General features: G+C 39.4%; 1 protein-coding gene across 1 annotated transcript in view; it reads right to left on the reverse strand.

The window, feature by feature from the left end:
• Window positions 1–275: 275 nt before the first annotated feature.
• The window catches only part of LOC306886164 (leucine zipper protein 1-like), a 57,524-nt gene continuing 41,311 nt past the window's right edge, over window positions 276–16,488 (reverse strand). The window contains exons 2-4 of the mRNA XM_079443071.1: window positions 11,955–15,092; window positions 5,172–5,355; window positions 276–5,016 (exon numbers count right to left, since the gene is read on the reverse strand). Of these exons, the coding sequence (XP_079299197.1) occupies window positions 5,200–5,355; window positions 11,955–14,885 (3,087 nt within the window). The 5' untranslated portion in view covers window positions 14,886–15,092 and the 3' untranslated portion in view covers window positions 276–5,016; window positions 5,172–5,199. The remainder of the gene's footprint in view (window positions 5,017–5,171; window positions 5,356–11,954; window positions 15,093–16,488) is intronic.

Below are 16,488 nucleotides of genomic sequence, written 5' to 3' on the forward strand. Positions count from 1 at the left end.
CTGGACTATAGTGTTGCTTATTCTTAACTGAGGAGTTGTATTTAAATGAATCTATCTGGCACCACACAAAGAATGTTCCGCCAACTGAAATCAAAGGGGTGTGACAATATACTGAAAATCTATCAAATTTCTTTGGTTTATTGTTTTTATTGCGCCGTTATCACCAATAAATGTATTAAATGATGGCAGAGCTTCTTGGATGTACATTGTCCATCATGTCTACTAACCATCTGCCAGCAGATGAAATGACAAAAGAGACTAGACAAAAACACAAACCTGTTACAAACAAGTTGCTTTTATTATATTAGCTGGAGAATACATTTAGTCTGCAGTTCAGCCTAAAGAGATGTCTAGCTCATGCACAATGCTGAAACATATTAACCTGAAACATGCACAGATATTACAGTACAAAGGTGTAAGTGCGTTATTGCTGACACCGAGAGGCTGAATACAATGAGCATGTTCACCTGTGTCCTCACTGCAGGTTCACGCTATACCAACATCTGCTTGATAACCATTCTGTCACCCTTCTTTAACGATGCAGGCCTGTATTTATATGTGGTGTCTTTGAGAGACTGTAAGCAAATATCAGTGAACTTTAATTCAGTTACTGTGTGTATTACAGCATGTTTGCGTATGTGTGTTTAAGGCCTGAAATCTGTCTTTGGCAGCGCTTTTAATACGGCACAGGAGATGAATGAACCCTGAATGAACAGAAGGGAAACCCACAGTCTGAGCGGTTAATAAAAGATGAGAACAGTACAGAACTGAACCATACTGAGACTCTGGCTCAACATATCTATCTTTACATAAACACTTCCCTTAGAATGAAAGGAAATAAAGCAATGTTTTAAAAGCTGGTGAGTTAACACTTTTAACTGAGTCTGCTAACTGTAATAGTTCAAACAAATTATGAATAAAACATATTGAAATTAATAATTAAAAAAAAAAACTCTCCAGGAGCCCAATAAGGTACACATCTACACATTAAACAAAACAAAAAAAAAAGAGGGGGGGGGGGATTAAAATATCTTAAACATGGCCCACTTTACAAAATAAGATGCATTTAAATAAAACCTATCCGATTGTAGTTTGAGGGGGAAAAAAAGCAGATAAAGGAGGAAAAGCTTGACAGAAATATTTACCCTTTTAATTTCAATGCTTAAGAAGCTGTTCGTTTCCTTGTAAACTACAAAAATATATTGGAATGACTTTTGGCACATTACATGTCAACTGAAACAGCACTTGGCCATACAGAAAAAAAGAATATGGACAAATTAAAATAAAACACTTTGCAGTCTATACAAATAATGTGGACAGTCCATTTGTCAACCCCAAAAATACAAGATCTGTCTCACAGTTGCTGCAGGTGAACTCATTCTTTTATTTTGGCCAGTGCACAAACACGTACATATATACACATCTTTGATGGCTGTACATTCAATTAATTAAGGGGAAGTGAATTAGGGGAAAAACAAGCATATTAGAAAATGAAATCCATGAAGGTTAAGGAAAAGGTTAAGAGTCATTTACGTTAAGTGCTGGTTAAGTGCAGATTCTGGAGTGATATTTCATGACACCGTGACCTATTTTTGACCTTTCAGGACCAATGCCGGCTCACAATGCGGGTATAACACAGCCTTCAAAATTTCTCTTCTGTACATTCAATATTACTTTATTGCTTATAAATGACACTTAGAAAAAAAAAAATACAACAACTCTCCTCAATAAGGCTTAGAAAATTATCACTAAAAATGATTAAAAACCATTCTGAGTCATCACCAACTGTCAGAAGATAAACATGGTTAGGCTTACTGACTGGTGTCATAACTAGGTTAAGATTGACCTCATAAATGTACACAGAAGTGATGTAGATGGGAAAACCTTGATGTAGGGAGATCTATTTTCATGATTTCGTTCTTTCAAACGGGCAGTATGTGAAACCATATAACCTTTGATCTGTTCTGAGACGGGCAATCGAAGCTCACAGCCATTATTTCCACAGAGAGCCAAAGACAGAGGTGGAGGAATGAAAATCAGAGACGTGTTAGATGACTTCTGAGGGCGAACGGCACACTGACACATTAGTAAATGGGGTTGAGAAATGAGGAAGAATTCCTTGAGAATTGCGGTTTTAGTTGGCCTCTTTAAAAAGACCTCTTTCAAAAACTTTGGACTGTCTTGCGAGCACATAAAAAAACTACGTTTTCCGACAGCTGCGGTTGTGCGTTGAAGCCACAGAGCAGCCGAGAGACCTTTGCCTGGCCGGGGGGTTGGGAGGGAAGAGTCTGCTGGTGTTTCCAGTACAGACTCACACTATATCATCACATCCATTTGGGTCATGCTGCAGTTTTAGGATCATGTTTGCAAGCTTTGAGCGGGCACAATTTTATTATAGAGGGATTTACAGTTCATAATGCCTAAAACTATTTGTGGAAGTTGAGAAATGGCTAAAACTCTACAGAATCCAGGCTGACCCTCCTGGTTCTTCTTGGTACCACACATGGACACCATCCCAAAGAGTTGGCCGTTCACCCTTTCTGCTTGCTCTTTTGCTTTCTGCTGCAAGCTGGTCTCACTTCCTCCCTCACAAGTTATACGCCCATCAAATGCAGCACTGACCTCCGACCTGCAACCAACTTGGGGGTCGTATATCAGGCCTGCTGCCACTGCTTTAGCCAGCTAATAAAATGGCTTTAGGGACCGGCAGCTTGGATTACAGCAGCCCAGAGCACTAAGGTATTCTGGGAAAGCAAGGGCATGAGATACAGGAACCAGCATGCTCACAGACCCCTGAACAGGAAGTAAAGGTGAAATCTGGGGAATGCATTTGGAAAGACGCATGCTTGGCTTTACTGTGCAGAACAAAGCAGAAACCAAAATTTGTCAAGTACAAAGCCACATCACCGCCTGATGTCTAACAAGTTATTGAAAAACTTTCAGAAATTAATGAAAAAATCTAAACTATAAATGCTATATGGTGTAGAAAATGAAATCTTAGTTTTATGTTGGGTGGTAAAATCATTACATTATTCGTTACACGTTACATTTTTTGCTGCTAAGCCACATCAGTTATGTGTAGTGTCTCCATTTCTGAGGCATAATCCAAACCAAAGCTGTAAAAGCATTATTTATACATCAGATATGACTGATTTTCAGAAGGATCTAGTCTGTTTTTGTACTTTATAAAACTGTTTTAATGATTTAAGTGCAATTACAAATTCATTAGAATGACTTAAATAAAATAGATTAATCGACAGACAAAAATACATTTCCACTCGTGTTTCAAAGACTCCATCCAGCCCAAGCAGAGGGATGAATTCAGGACACAGAAGCACATGTAACCAGAACGAAGCAAAACTGACCATGATGGTGAGGCGTGGATCTTTTTAAAGCTGTAATAACCAAGTGAGATGCTGCGAAGAAAGCAAACTGCCCACCTGAACATCAACTCCCAGAACTTTACATGTACAGCATTAGATAAAAACAAACAGAAAAATAAAACATCCCACATTCCAGTGACATTGGAGACTGAGATCATCTGGCAGTCCGATGGATAATGGACCCTTCGTTGTCATCGTCGGGTTCAATCGAGACACGGTATTGTATAAGAGAGATATTAATACACAGACACTTTAGAGTATTCAAGGACAAGAGGAATCTGAGCCTGAATGAGAAAATTAATCATTGGCGGCACTAGAGTTTAAAACCTAATAGAAACAGTACAAGACATTGCAGCAGCTCTATTCAATAATATTTCCGCATGAGGACAAAGTGATGGGCATTCCGATGGTGAGGTCGTTTATCCAGGCACAGGCATTCCTAACTTAAGCATTCTGGATCTTCTGTGGCGTCATGCTAGCCACCTTCAAGGCTCAACAAGCTTTAAAGCTGAAATAACTGAAAACACGACCCATCTAGGGTTTTTTTTTTTTTAGACTGACTCGGACCAGCAGAATCCCTAATGCTGGTTTCCTGTGACACACTGAGAATTCGGATCAATGTCTTTCTGTGCAAAGTTTGCGAGTAGAGTCAAGAGTGGCTGTGAGGAGTCCGCTCTGTAAATCCTCCATAAATGTCCAGCATTTGGGTTAATCCCGGTTAGCTACCCAGATGGACAAGGTCCCATCCAGCTGAGCTCTAGATGATTGGATTCTTCTCTAGCTGGTTTGGAATCCAAAGCCAACATCCCTTCAGAGCTACTGAGATGGGGAAGAGTCAACATGCAGATGCGTTTCCCAGCTTTTTAGTGTTGGTGGTCCTGTGCATTCGCTATGCTGGTTGTGAGACCATCAAATCCATTTAAAGAGATGAAGATGAAGGAATTACACAAACTAGTAAAAGAGTACAGTTCAATAGACATGATCAGATACAAGGAGCAAATTACAAATGAGATCAAATAAACTTGGGCACCAGGCATGAAAAACTGGGTATATGTAAATTAATGCATACTGAAAACTTAGCATGTGGCTGACTACTGGCTCTATGTGTGAACGCCTGGATAATCAATGAATTTTAGCTGTGTGCAATAATCCCAATGAATTCCTGAATTAAACACCATCCAGAAAAAAAAGTGAGATTGTCAAACTACTTAAAAAGCCACAAGATGTAACTTGCTCCTTGTGGAAACACATGAAACTCAAGTTTGGACCTGTGGCACCAGAGAGGATTGTGTGGGGTTGTCAAAATGCTGATCCAAAGCCCCTTTCACATCCTCCAAACACCAAGACAGTCACATGTCTGCACCTCTCCCTTGTCACATCTGAAGACTTTAATACACTACGAGGAGCAGAAGAGGATTCATCGCTGTAGGAACATGTGACTTCTGCTCCCAAACGACAGCTGGAAGATGGTGAATCAATACAGGTGTTGTTGATGTAAGGGCACGACGAGGAGGTTCCCAGGGGTCACTGCCTGGAAATCTGTTCATCTGATGATCTTTAAAGATATGGTGTAATTGAAGAGATGAGATGAGCTTCATTCCTTACGCTCAAGAGCCGCTTTGAGATGTAAGAACTGAGGCAATAAAAACACACGAGGATACTTTAGGTCAAGACTCATTAACATGTGAGTAATTAGCTTCTAGCTTTCTTTAATTAAGTATAACCCAGAATCCTCTATGGTATCTAGATTTAGATAAGTTTAACTAAATAAGTTTATAAGAAAAACACCTCTAGTTGGAAATGTGGGTTATCTGGGTCAGTTGTCCAGATGGCGATTTAACCACGACCGGCTTCCTTCAGCTGTGCGGTTTCTGCTAGACCATGCTCCACGACTCCCAGACCCACTCAGGTCCACGTCACCTGCGGGCTGCCTTCGCCATGAGGATGGAGCAGTTTCTCGATCATCTGTAGACTGGGAAGAGAACAAACATACAACAAATGCGATAAAGCATACTAATGGTTTCAATTGATTAATTTAGCCACCAAATTCTGTCATGTTCTGAAGGGATATAGGCCGGTCACAATCACATAATTGCCTGACTGTGAAATGTTCATCTTATTATATGCAATATGACTGATTAGTGTATATTGTGGACATAAAATCCCTTTATTTGAATGGCAATGTGTAACTGGCATTTAAAGCAAATAAAGAAATGCCATGAAATGCAATTTTTATTTCTCTCTTTAGGGTTCAGTAATATATTATACAATATTACTTTTCCACTCAATAGTGATTATTGTATAAGATTCATTAAAAAATAAAACTACAGACTGACAAAGAGCATATTCTAATGGATATAATAAATACATTTATAGAAATTTTGAAGACATTCCGTGACTCTTTCATATATTGTCAGTTTCCACAAATTTTCCAGGCTGATATTTACAGGTTTTACACAACTGTAGGAACATGTATATATGTGACCCTGGACCACAAAACCAGTCTTAAGTAGCACAGGTATATTTGTAGCAATAGCCAAGAAATTGTATGGGTCAAAATTATTTATTTTTCTTTTATGCCAAAAATCATTCATATTGAGTAAAGATTATGTTCCATGAAGATATTTTGTAAATTTTCTACTGTAAATATACCAAAGATTTTTGATTAGTAATATGCGTTGCTAAGGACTTTATTTGGACAACTTTAAAGTTTTTTTTGCACTCTCAAATTCCAGATATTCAAATAGCTGAATCTCGGCCAAATATTGTCCTATCCTAAAAAAAAAACATACATCAATGGAAAGCTTATCAGCTTTCACATGATGTATAAATTTCAATTAAAAAACATTGACCCTTATGATCAGTTTTGTGGTCCAGGGTCACATATATCATGCAAGTTTGGGTTCCAAAATGTAAAAAGAAAGAAACGGTGTGAACAACCGAGCTAGGACCTAAAGAGAACTATTTTTAAACATTACATTTAAACAGTCCTAGATGTTTAATTCAAATCTTTATTGTTAATTGCAACAAAGATATAAGTATCAGACCAAACATTTATTAGACACTTCAGGAGGAGAGGAATTGCTCAGACCGCAGAACAAGTCCTAATATAGAACGACTAGTGTCTCTTTTCTTTACCATGAAGGTGGAGACTTTGCACAGCCAACCAAATGGTTCATGACGTCAGTTATAAAAAGTTCCCAAATGAGGCAGCAGGATATGCCACACACTGCTGTGGAATTTCGTACACAGCAGACAGATGCTAATTGTCCATAATAGGGCTTGAGGCCTGCTGGGATATGAGAAGTGGGTGTACAGGAAACCAGTTACGATGCATCGGCTGCCAAATGGGCAGGCACAACCTTGCAACTTCCTGTGTCACTCAGGAAGGGGCAACGGGTGGAAACGACCCAAGCGCAATCTTACAGAAAGATGTCATGACGGAATGGGTTCTATCCGTGGTACAGGAAAACATTATGTGAATAATGTGAAGGTATCGCTTGTAACTGTAACTTGCTTCTTGTGATAGTCCTGAAATAGCATATGTCTAGAGTTTTGTAATTGATTTTTGAAATTTCTTTTTCTTTTTCTTTTTATTAATAATTGGCCAACACAGATCAAGCGTTTGTGTACTCCGTAACAAGAGCAGAACATGTGGCCTGTTACAAAAAGATTTTGAAATTCTATCTTTAAAAAAAGCTAATGAAATAAATTCCATTGTTTTATATTCAGTGCGATTTATGTGACTCAAGTATGTAATTGATTATGTGAGTTAAATATCCTTTTAAAAGCATTTATTTAAAACAAATCTAAAATTCAGTTGTTGTTTTTTTTTATAAAAAAAAAAAAAACATTAGCTAGGTAATTTTAAAATACAATGAAAAAAGAAACCAAGGTAACAATAACATGGTATTCTTTAAATGAACATTATCATTCAAAACCATGGCATACTGCATAAAGTACTACAGTATTACCTTCTGATATACTTACTGTACACATTTAATTTGTGTATGCAATATTTTTATGAATACTACAAATGATTAAAAATTAATAACCAATTCTATTTAGTGCTACTTTTTTCTTCATGTAGTTGGAAGTGTATTCTTTAAGAAACATTAAACAAGATAGAAGCACACCCAAAGTGAAGGAATTATGAATTCAAATGCAAAAATGTACAAGGTGATTCTGTCCAAGCTGTTAAAATATCTTTTTTTTTTTTTTAAATCACACTACACAGATGTGTTATTATATTATGTAAGCAAAGTGTTATATTAATAAGTAGCTAATGGTTTCCTCCCTAAGCACAACTGTCCCATATTAATTTCCAGTAAAAAAAACAAACCTGTGATCAAAATTCCTCCATAAATCCCTCCAGATTTGTGTATTTTTATATGCAGGGATGAAAAGTCATTCCAGCTCTAAACATAACACGACATCTGGCCAACCAGGATTACTTTACTTTATACTGCTCTCCACGCAGCAGGAGTATTAATGACTTTAGCACATATATTTGACTCCCATAGGCTTTGTGTCAGAGACGTGAAACAGATGACCTTGATCTGTGAGGAGTCCTGGACATGTGCCTTCATTAATAATGGAGGAGATAATACCTCTGCCCCATCAGCACAATGACTAACATCATTGATGGACAGATTGAATCTCCCTCTAATCACTGTGGTATTGATCTTATATAAGACACAGTCTGGAAATCCGTCTGAAGGTTTAAATAAAGACATCCACGGTCAAACTATTCCACTGTAGATACACAGAGATAAAAAAAGGAACCATGTGGTGTGATACAGGTCCAGATAATTAAATAGAAATAATGAAATCAACAATTCAATACTGCATTCACAGCCTGTGACCACAATTAACTTAGCAGATCTGTTTTACTAGCTGAAGTCTGAGGAGTTTTACAATGCAACTCATAATTATCTACAAACAGCTAAAAAAAGGAACAAATTCTCAGTTTATAGGGTTTCTTCATTTAAACATTGATCATGTTGAGTATCACAATCATAGTTATAACCCTGAGTGAGGTATTTACTGAGATGATTAGTATACATTCAAAGTAAAAAAAAAAGGAACATAACGAGTTGGAGATAAAATTGAATGCATGCCTGACCATGGCTGATTAGATAAATCCTTCCTAATGGACTCCAGATTGAGTGGGAATGGATAAAGTTTGCTTTCAGTCAGTTGCTAGACTGAGAATATGTAGTTGCTTCTTTGACTATCGACGTTTTTATGTCCTAGGAGTTGACTTGTATTCAAACTAAACATTTCATTTTTTGCTATATTTTTTTGCTATATAAGGCTATATTTATGCTACTTTTCAAATTTAATGTGTTTTATTATTTTAGACTTGACCCAGACCCAGACATTCAATCTTAAACTATGCAAATCCATTATAAAATATATTTTACATATTTTAAAAATACTATTTATCCAAACAAAGGGCGATACTTTCTCTTACTCTTTACACAAAAAAAGTATGAAAATATTATTCCGTAATGTGTATTTAGTACACATACAAATTCTAGCTATGAAATTAGCATTATCAAGACAAAGGAGTGAGTTATTTTATTCAAAAAAATGTCATTCACTATTAAAAATTTGCCATCACCATTAAGGCAAAAATTACACTCTAGTGGAAATGAAAACGACTGAATTCTTCTGTGACGTACAAGTAAACACTGTTGGATGTAGTAGAAAAATAAAACAAACTCCCGAGAGAGTGTTTTGAATTTTTACCACAAGGCAAAAAATGCACACAGTTGAAGAAAGGGCCATGTATACATATTTTTATCCGTTTTTTTCCCTTTCAATTTTAAAGGTTTATGGTACAAATCATATTTACTTCTACAGATGGAAAGACGCTTTAAAGCTGAAAGAGATAAAAGATTAATGACAGAGAATCCCTGACAGAGAGAAATAAGAGTGAATGAAAGATTGTGTGATCACAATAGAAGTATATTAACTTACAGCTGCAATGAGAGCATAAAGAGCCATCTGTAGTACAAAGAAAACTAACCTTCTAGCGATAGAGAGAAGAGAGTAAGACAAATGATCTGACCTCTGGTTAAGCAAGTGGTAGAATTCAATTGTGCATTAATCTTTCGACTTTCTCAGATAACACACAGATAACACATTTACCATTCATCAGAGCAATAGACAAAAAAAAAACATGGCATGAAATAGAAGGTGAGAGAAAGATTGAAGAAAAAGGGGCAGTTTTTGTTTTTGAAGTCGTGTGCCAGGAAGGGGCCATGTTTGAAGGCCATCTCAGTGATTTAATTAGGTCTTTGTGGGTAAATTTGTGGGCAGGGCTGTTTGAGATGTTTAATGAGAGGATGATGGTAATTGGTGCGTGCGCTGATAGGATGCAGCTCTATTCTCTTACTTGTATTCTCAGTAAGTGAAAAAGGCTGAAAGCTAGTGAAAAGGGCCTGCTTTCCCTGTTTTGTTTTGACTGCTGGGGTGACACCAGACTCAAACCCGTTCACCTGACTAACAGTTTTGCTGAAAACAAAGGCATGGCCTCTGACCAGTCCTTCATTAGCTTTCAACACTCTTTACATGTATCAATATCTTACAAAGAAATATTACTTCCAAAAAATGCTTTATTCATATAGGCCTAAATATAAAAAAACGTGTAGGGACCTGATCTCACTTTTAGGGATGGATATTTGGTAAGGTATAAAGATGCTCCCTCTATGCTTGTTCGAGAGGAGCTGGGGTCATTGGGATAGAAGGTGATACTGCTGGTCATCTTGCTAGTCAATACTGGCTTAGTGGAAATCTTGGGTTTCCCACTGGTGGTCAAAGACTCTGTGACTCCCCCTGACATCACTTCCTTTCTTTCAATCTCAACAATGGCTTGCTTGATGATAGCTTTTGACCGGAGGGCTTCACGAGGGCTGCATACCCTGCGGACCTCAATACCTGAGGTAGAATGCGTAGTTTCCTGGGTATCCCCTTCCACCGTAAGAGGCCTGTGTTGCTCCTCGCTGAAGGGGACCTTTGAGGAACCATCAGAGTAAGATTCTTGCAGCTGTGAGTATCTAGTGGATTTTCTTCCACTTGACATCAGGGGGTCATTTTGCTCACCTGCCGATCGTCTGGAGCCAGTGGATTCTGTTTCAGAGGCTGAGGAGTGACCATCAGAACCATGGTCACTTAGAACAGATGGAGATACATGGGATCTGTAAGCAGTATAGGAACCATTTGCTTTGGACATACTCAACATTGCAGAAGCATCCTGATCTAGACTCTCAGGTTCGGTTAGTCCTTTCTCAGATGAAGCAATGACAGCAGCACTGGCTGAAATTAGGAGTGACCCATCAAGAGTTGTTTGACTCACTATCATTTCCAGGGTACCTGGACAACTTCTCTGTTCGATTCTTATTGCTATCACTGTCGTTTTGCTTGACCGATGGCTTCCAAGACTTTTGGTCATTAGCAGATGGAGGATAGCGACTAAGGACTGAAACTTTCTTGCTTTCACTGAGAGTACTTGATGAGGCACTTCCAATTTTTTCTTCTTTCTTTCCATCTTTTGTCCCATTATCAGAAGTAGTATTGGAAGCACCAGTCCTCATACCTTTCCTAACATTATGTGCTGGACTAAGAGTCCTTCGTACAGTCTTTGGGGAGTTTTCTGCGGAGTGACACAGGTCTTTGTGTTTTCTGCGGAGTGACGTGTAGGGACTGGCTGAACCCATTAATTAGGAGGGGTCCGCATAATTTTCGCCATTCATGTGGTGTATTATACCACTTTAAAAGGAAGCAAAAATATTAACTTGAAGACTTCAACCTGATCATAAAGTTCCATACTCTGCAAATAGCGAAGTCAAGGAAAAAGGGGGAAGAAAACAGGTTTAAACTACTAATTAAAACAATAAGAGCCTAGTTTATTAATTCACACTTCAGCTCAGTCTTGCATGTAATGTATTCAAATGACTGAAGACATAGACTTGCTACAACTGGAAAACACAGTTTCCTGGTTAGGATTCCATATAAAGAAAAACAGAAGAGAAAATCCACGGACACTTCTGATGATGAAAACTCCATCACAAGGACAGTGTACAGACCGTCGCAGAAAGCTGCAGAATACAGACGGCCGAAGTTTGGGCTTAAGGTCGTGTCACATACAGCTCAAGAAAGCAGGATTGTGCTGGGTGTAAGCTATTGTGCAACAATTGCCCCATTATAAAAACAAAAATCCTCATCGGAGCACCATTAAATTTTATACACCTGTTTAACTTTATCTTCATCGATCTAAACTGACCATGTTGAAAAACATCCATCAGTGGACTGAGCAGTACAAATTTAAATTTGCAAGCAATATAATGCATTCATACTAACAAACTAGTGTATATCATCATAAGAATTCAAAATAAACATGAAACTGCTAAACACCTGAACCTTTAAAAAGGTCAAATAAGTTTATAAAATGTATTTAAAGGTTAAATTAATTTAGAAAATTATCTATGGCTATGCTTGTCCAGTCTGTGAATGGAATCTACATTATTATTGAATATGGTCAAAAGGTAAAAAGTCAGTACTCACCATGGGGTGTTTACGGCCTCTTGGCTGAAGTTGCTGAGCACTGACAGGCTCATGTGCAATAGCCCTCTCTGGTGAAGGAGTCTTCTTGTTCCGTCGTCCCAGACCAGGGACCGATGGTGCTGCAGTGTTGATCCTACGCATGTATACATCGACTGGACTTGGTTTACCTCCACAATTAGCAACAGTGCTGGAGTTCGATGGAGTTTCCATCACTGTAGTTGCCCTATACGCTCTCCAGGTGGTTGCAGACTCGCCCTCATCCTCTGAGCCATCTTGCCTTAGTGCTCGAGCAGATTCATCCACAGAAGCTGTCCCACGGCTCCTCCAAGTGCTCCTGACAGTGACGTTTCTCATTTCTGGCAAACTGTCATCATATGAGTGGTGGTTGTGGTAGCTTCTCCAGCTGGTCTTGGTGGTGCTGCTACTGCTGCTCTCAAAGCCAGACTCAATGTCATTGTTTAAGTCTGAAGCTTCTGAAGTCTGGAGGCTGAAGCTGCTTTGCGATACGAGGGCTACCTCCACAGGAGCAGTCTCAAGGTAACTGTGAGATTCAGAGATGTCAGCATCAGCCTCACTTTGACGTAGAGTGATCTCACTTTTAGGGATGGATATTTGGTAAGGTATAGAGATGCTCCCTCTGTGCTCAATACTGGGGCTGATGACAATATTACTTGTGGAAGTGTGCCTTTCCTTGGAAGGGGGCTCGCTTGATAAACTACTGCTCCGACTGCTTGTTCGAGAGGAGCTGGGGTCATTGGGATAGAAGGTGATACTGCTGGTCATCTTGCTAGTCAATACTGGCTTAGTGGAAATCTTGGGTTTCCCACTGGTGGTCAAAGGCCCTGTGACTCCCCCTGACATCACTTCCTTTCTTTCAATCTCAACAATGGCTTGCTTGATGATAGCTTTTGACCGGAGGGCTTCACGAGGGCTGCATACCCTGCGGACCTCAATACCTGAGGTAGAATGCGTAGTTTCCTGGGTATCCCCTTCCACCGTAAGAGGCCTGTGTTGCTCCTCGCTGAAGGGGACCTTTGAGGAACCATCAGAGTAAGATTCTTGCAGCTGTGAGTATCTAGTGGATTTTCTTCCACTTGACATCAGGGGGTCATTTTGCTCACCTGCCGATCGTCTGGAGCCAGTGGATTCTGTTTCAGAGGCTGAGGAGTGACCATCAGAACCATGGTCACTTAGAACAGATGGAGATACATAGGATCTGTAAGCAGTATAGGAACCATTTGCTTTGGACATACTCAACATTGCAGAAGCATCCTGATCTAGACTCTCAGGTTCGGTTAGTCCTTTCTCAGATGAAGCAATAACAGCAGCACTGGCTGAAATTAGGAGTGACCCATCAGAGTTGTTTGACTCACTATCATTTCCAGGGTACCTGGACAACTTCTCTGTTCGACTCTTATTGCTATCACTGTCGTTTTGCTTGACCGATGGCTTCCAAGACTTTTGGTCATTAGCAGCTGGAGGATAGCGACTAAGGACTGAAACTTTCTTGCTTTCACTGAGAGTACTTGATGAGGCACTTCCAATTTTTTCATCTTTCTTTCCATCTTTTGTCCCATTATCAGAAGTAGTACTGGAAGCACCAGTCCTCATACCTTTCCTAACATTATGTGCTGGACTAAGAGTCCTTCGTACAGTCTTTGGGGAGTTTTCTGCGGAGTGACATGGGTCTTTGCTCCTCTGCTTAGTTTCTCGCCTCTGCTGAGGAGATGCCTCTCTGCTTTTGTACTTTGAGGTGACTGGTTCAGAAGCAGCAGGACTCCTATTTAGCAATTTAGGTTTCTCCTGTCTGAAGCCTCGTACATGGATCTCTTCATTTTCTGCCTTGCCATTCTCCAGGACCTTTGTAGTGCTGGTAATTGCAGCATTTCCATTACTACTGCTGCAACCATTGAGCTGCATTTTCATCTGCTCAACCTGGTCATGGAGAGCTTGACTACGGTTTCTCTCCTGCTGGTACTTTTCTATCAATTCAGCATTCTTGGATTCCATGTTCTTCAAGTCCTCCTCCACTAACTCCATCTGCTTCAAACGATTCTTCAGTCTTTCCACTTCCTGGCTGAGGTCTTTAACCTTATTATCTTCTTGCCCTTCTAAGCTATTTTTCTCATTCTCTGACTCATTTCTCAAATCTAGGTCACCTGAATGCTTCAAGTAGTCAAGACTCTTCTTCCTGGCCAGTTTGCATGTAAGGCCTGCTGAGAACTCATCTTCGATTCGAAGATCTCTAGAATCAAATCGGCTGTGGTCTGCTGGGTCTAGTTCGTTTTTCTGACGTTCAAGCTTCTCAGTCAGCTTGAGTATGATTTTCTCATCCTCTCTCTGCCTTTCCAGAAGTCTTTTGTGTTCAGTCACAAAAGTCTGAGTGAGACTCTTTAGTTTCTCCATCTCTGCAGTAAGGGATTTTTCTGCCCTGTCTAGTCGAGCTTCAGAGTTATCCACTTCCTTGACACGGGCCTTCAAGGCATCAAGCTCTGCTGCAAGCTTTTTGGTCAGGTTTTTCTCTTCATTAAGACTAAGGCACAACTGGGTACAGTCTGACTTGCTTTTACCAAAAGCCTCTTCAAGCTTCTCAAGTTCAGCCATTCTACGCTGAAGATGTTCAATCTCTGCTTTAAGATCTTTGGTAAGTTTCTCTTCCTGATCTAATTTTTCCCTAACCTCACGACAAAGATCCTCCGCTTTCCTGACCTCTTCATCTTTGCCTTCAATTTTGAGCAATCTCTTCCGCATTGTCTCCACATCGGCGAGCAGTGAGGAATTGCTCCCCTCAGCCTGAATGATTTTGTCCTGAATGTCAAGAAGTTCATCTTCAGCTTTCTGTAGTTTGCCTCTGGCCTCTTCAAGCTCATCCAGACGTCGTCCTAGACTCTGCAATTTGTGTCTCAGATGGCGACTTGTTGTGTCTGTCATTTTTTCTTTCTGATACTAATCTACTGTGAGGTCTTTATGATTGTTTGATGGAGGGGTACACATTTGTATGGTGGTGTTTTCTAAGTGATTCCGGGACTCTTAAAAAGAAATTATAAAGGACAGGTCCACGGTTTCCTCCTACTTTCAGGAGGATGTTTTGAAAACTTGTCTCCACTATCACTGGTGATCCAAGTGAGTTTTGACCACCTGCAAGAAAAAAAAAAGAACAAAGCTTTTTAAGCTTTTCTAAATTAAGTGTTAATTGTTTCACATTTATAAACCTTCAGTTTCAACATTCACCCTAACCAATTTTTGTGATTTTTAAAAATCAAAGCACACATTAAGCCAATAAGCCTATGGAAAGATCTGGCCACTAAACTAAGGAAGACCTTGGAAGGGGGAAGCGGATGACAAAGGAGATGGGACATGCACTGCTTCATTGGCCCTCACCACCAATGATAACTGCAGCATCGATTTCTTGCTGCACTTTTGCTGACAGCAGCACAACTCACTGGTATCGCCCCAGTGTTAATTTTGGCAGGCATTTTTGATGTAGTCTTAGTCTTTATCTTGAGACGAAAATGCTTAGTAGTCTTAGTCACATTTTAGTCATTGAGTCTATCAAAGTTTTAGTCGACGAAAAGTCATTGCATTTTTGTCAACTTTTAGTCATTACTTTTAGTCAAACTGCAGTTACCAACATTTATTTTGGTAGCTATTTTATATGTGGTATTCTAACAAAAATAGTCATCAATACTTCTCTCTTTAGACCAAAACAATTAAGCTTAGTTATGAGATTGAATCAAGGATTAAATTTGGAAAAACTGGAATACATTTTTATTTTTTGGTAGAAATATAAATTAAACTCATTTTTCAGATACAGTAGGTTTACTCAAGTATACAATTATTTAACATCTTTTGTTGGTTAACATTTATGACAGATAATTAGGAATGCTGTCCATTTAAGACGGAAGGTATGTATGTAATAGCCTACTGACATACATTCAGTTTTCACCCACCTGTTTAAGCTCCCTTAAACCATAACGGACTGTATTTCCGTGAGATACTCTACATGAGAGACATGTGGACTGCTGTGTGTGTATTTGAGCACTGAGAACTGATCGCGCGCTGTATGAGAACTGAAGAAGTGGAGCGTGCGCGATAGAGAGCACTTCTATCAGCGCGTTTCCGCCTATCGCACCTTCACTGACTAAGTTAATCGACAATGAATTGTGACTCCCGGGAAAAACGGGACGTCTGGTCACCCACTCCCTAACCCTTCGGTTGCTGAGGCCATTGTTTCAGATCGCTAGTTCGCGTTTTGGTAGGCTATCCGTCCACTGCGGCTGCCATACTGAGACTAGATATGCAAACGCACCTTTTCCAATGACAGAGAAGCACATTTTGAAAGACAAGACAGTTAACTTAGCCTATAGGATGTATTTTGAATGTCCGGTAGTCCTCAAATAACATTTTAGTCCCGTCTCGTCTTGTTAACGAAAACGCGCATAAATTTCGTCATAGTTTTTATCATCAGATATTAGTTTTAGCTCGTCAACGTCTCGTCTTAGTCACAGAAAAAAGGTTCGTTGACGAATATTTT

Source organism: Barbus barbus (genome assembly GCF_936440315.1).
Source record: "Barbus barbus genome assembly, chromosome: 20".
Classification (NCBI taxonomy): domain Eukaryota; kingdom Metazoa; phylum Chordata; class Actinopteri; order Cypriniformes; family Cyprinidae; genus Barbus; species Barbus barbus.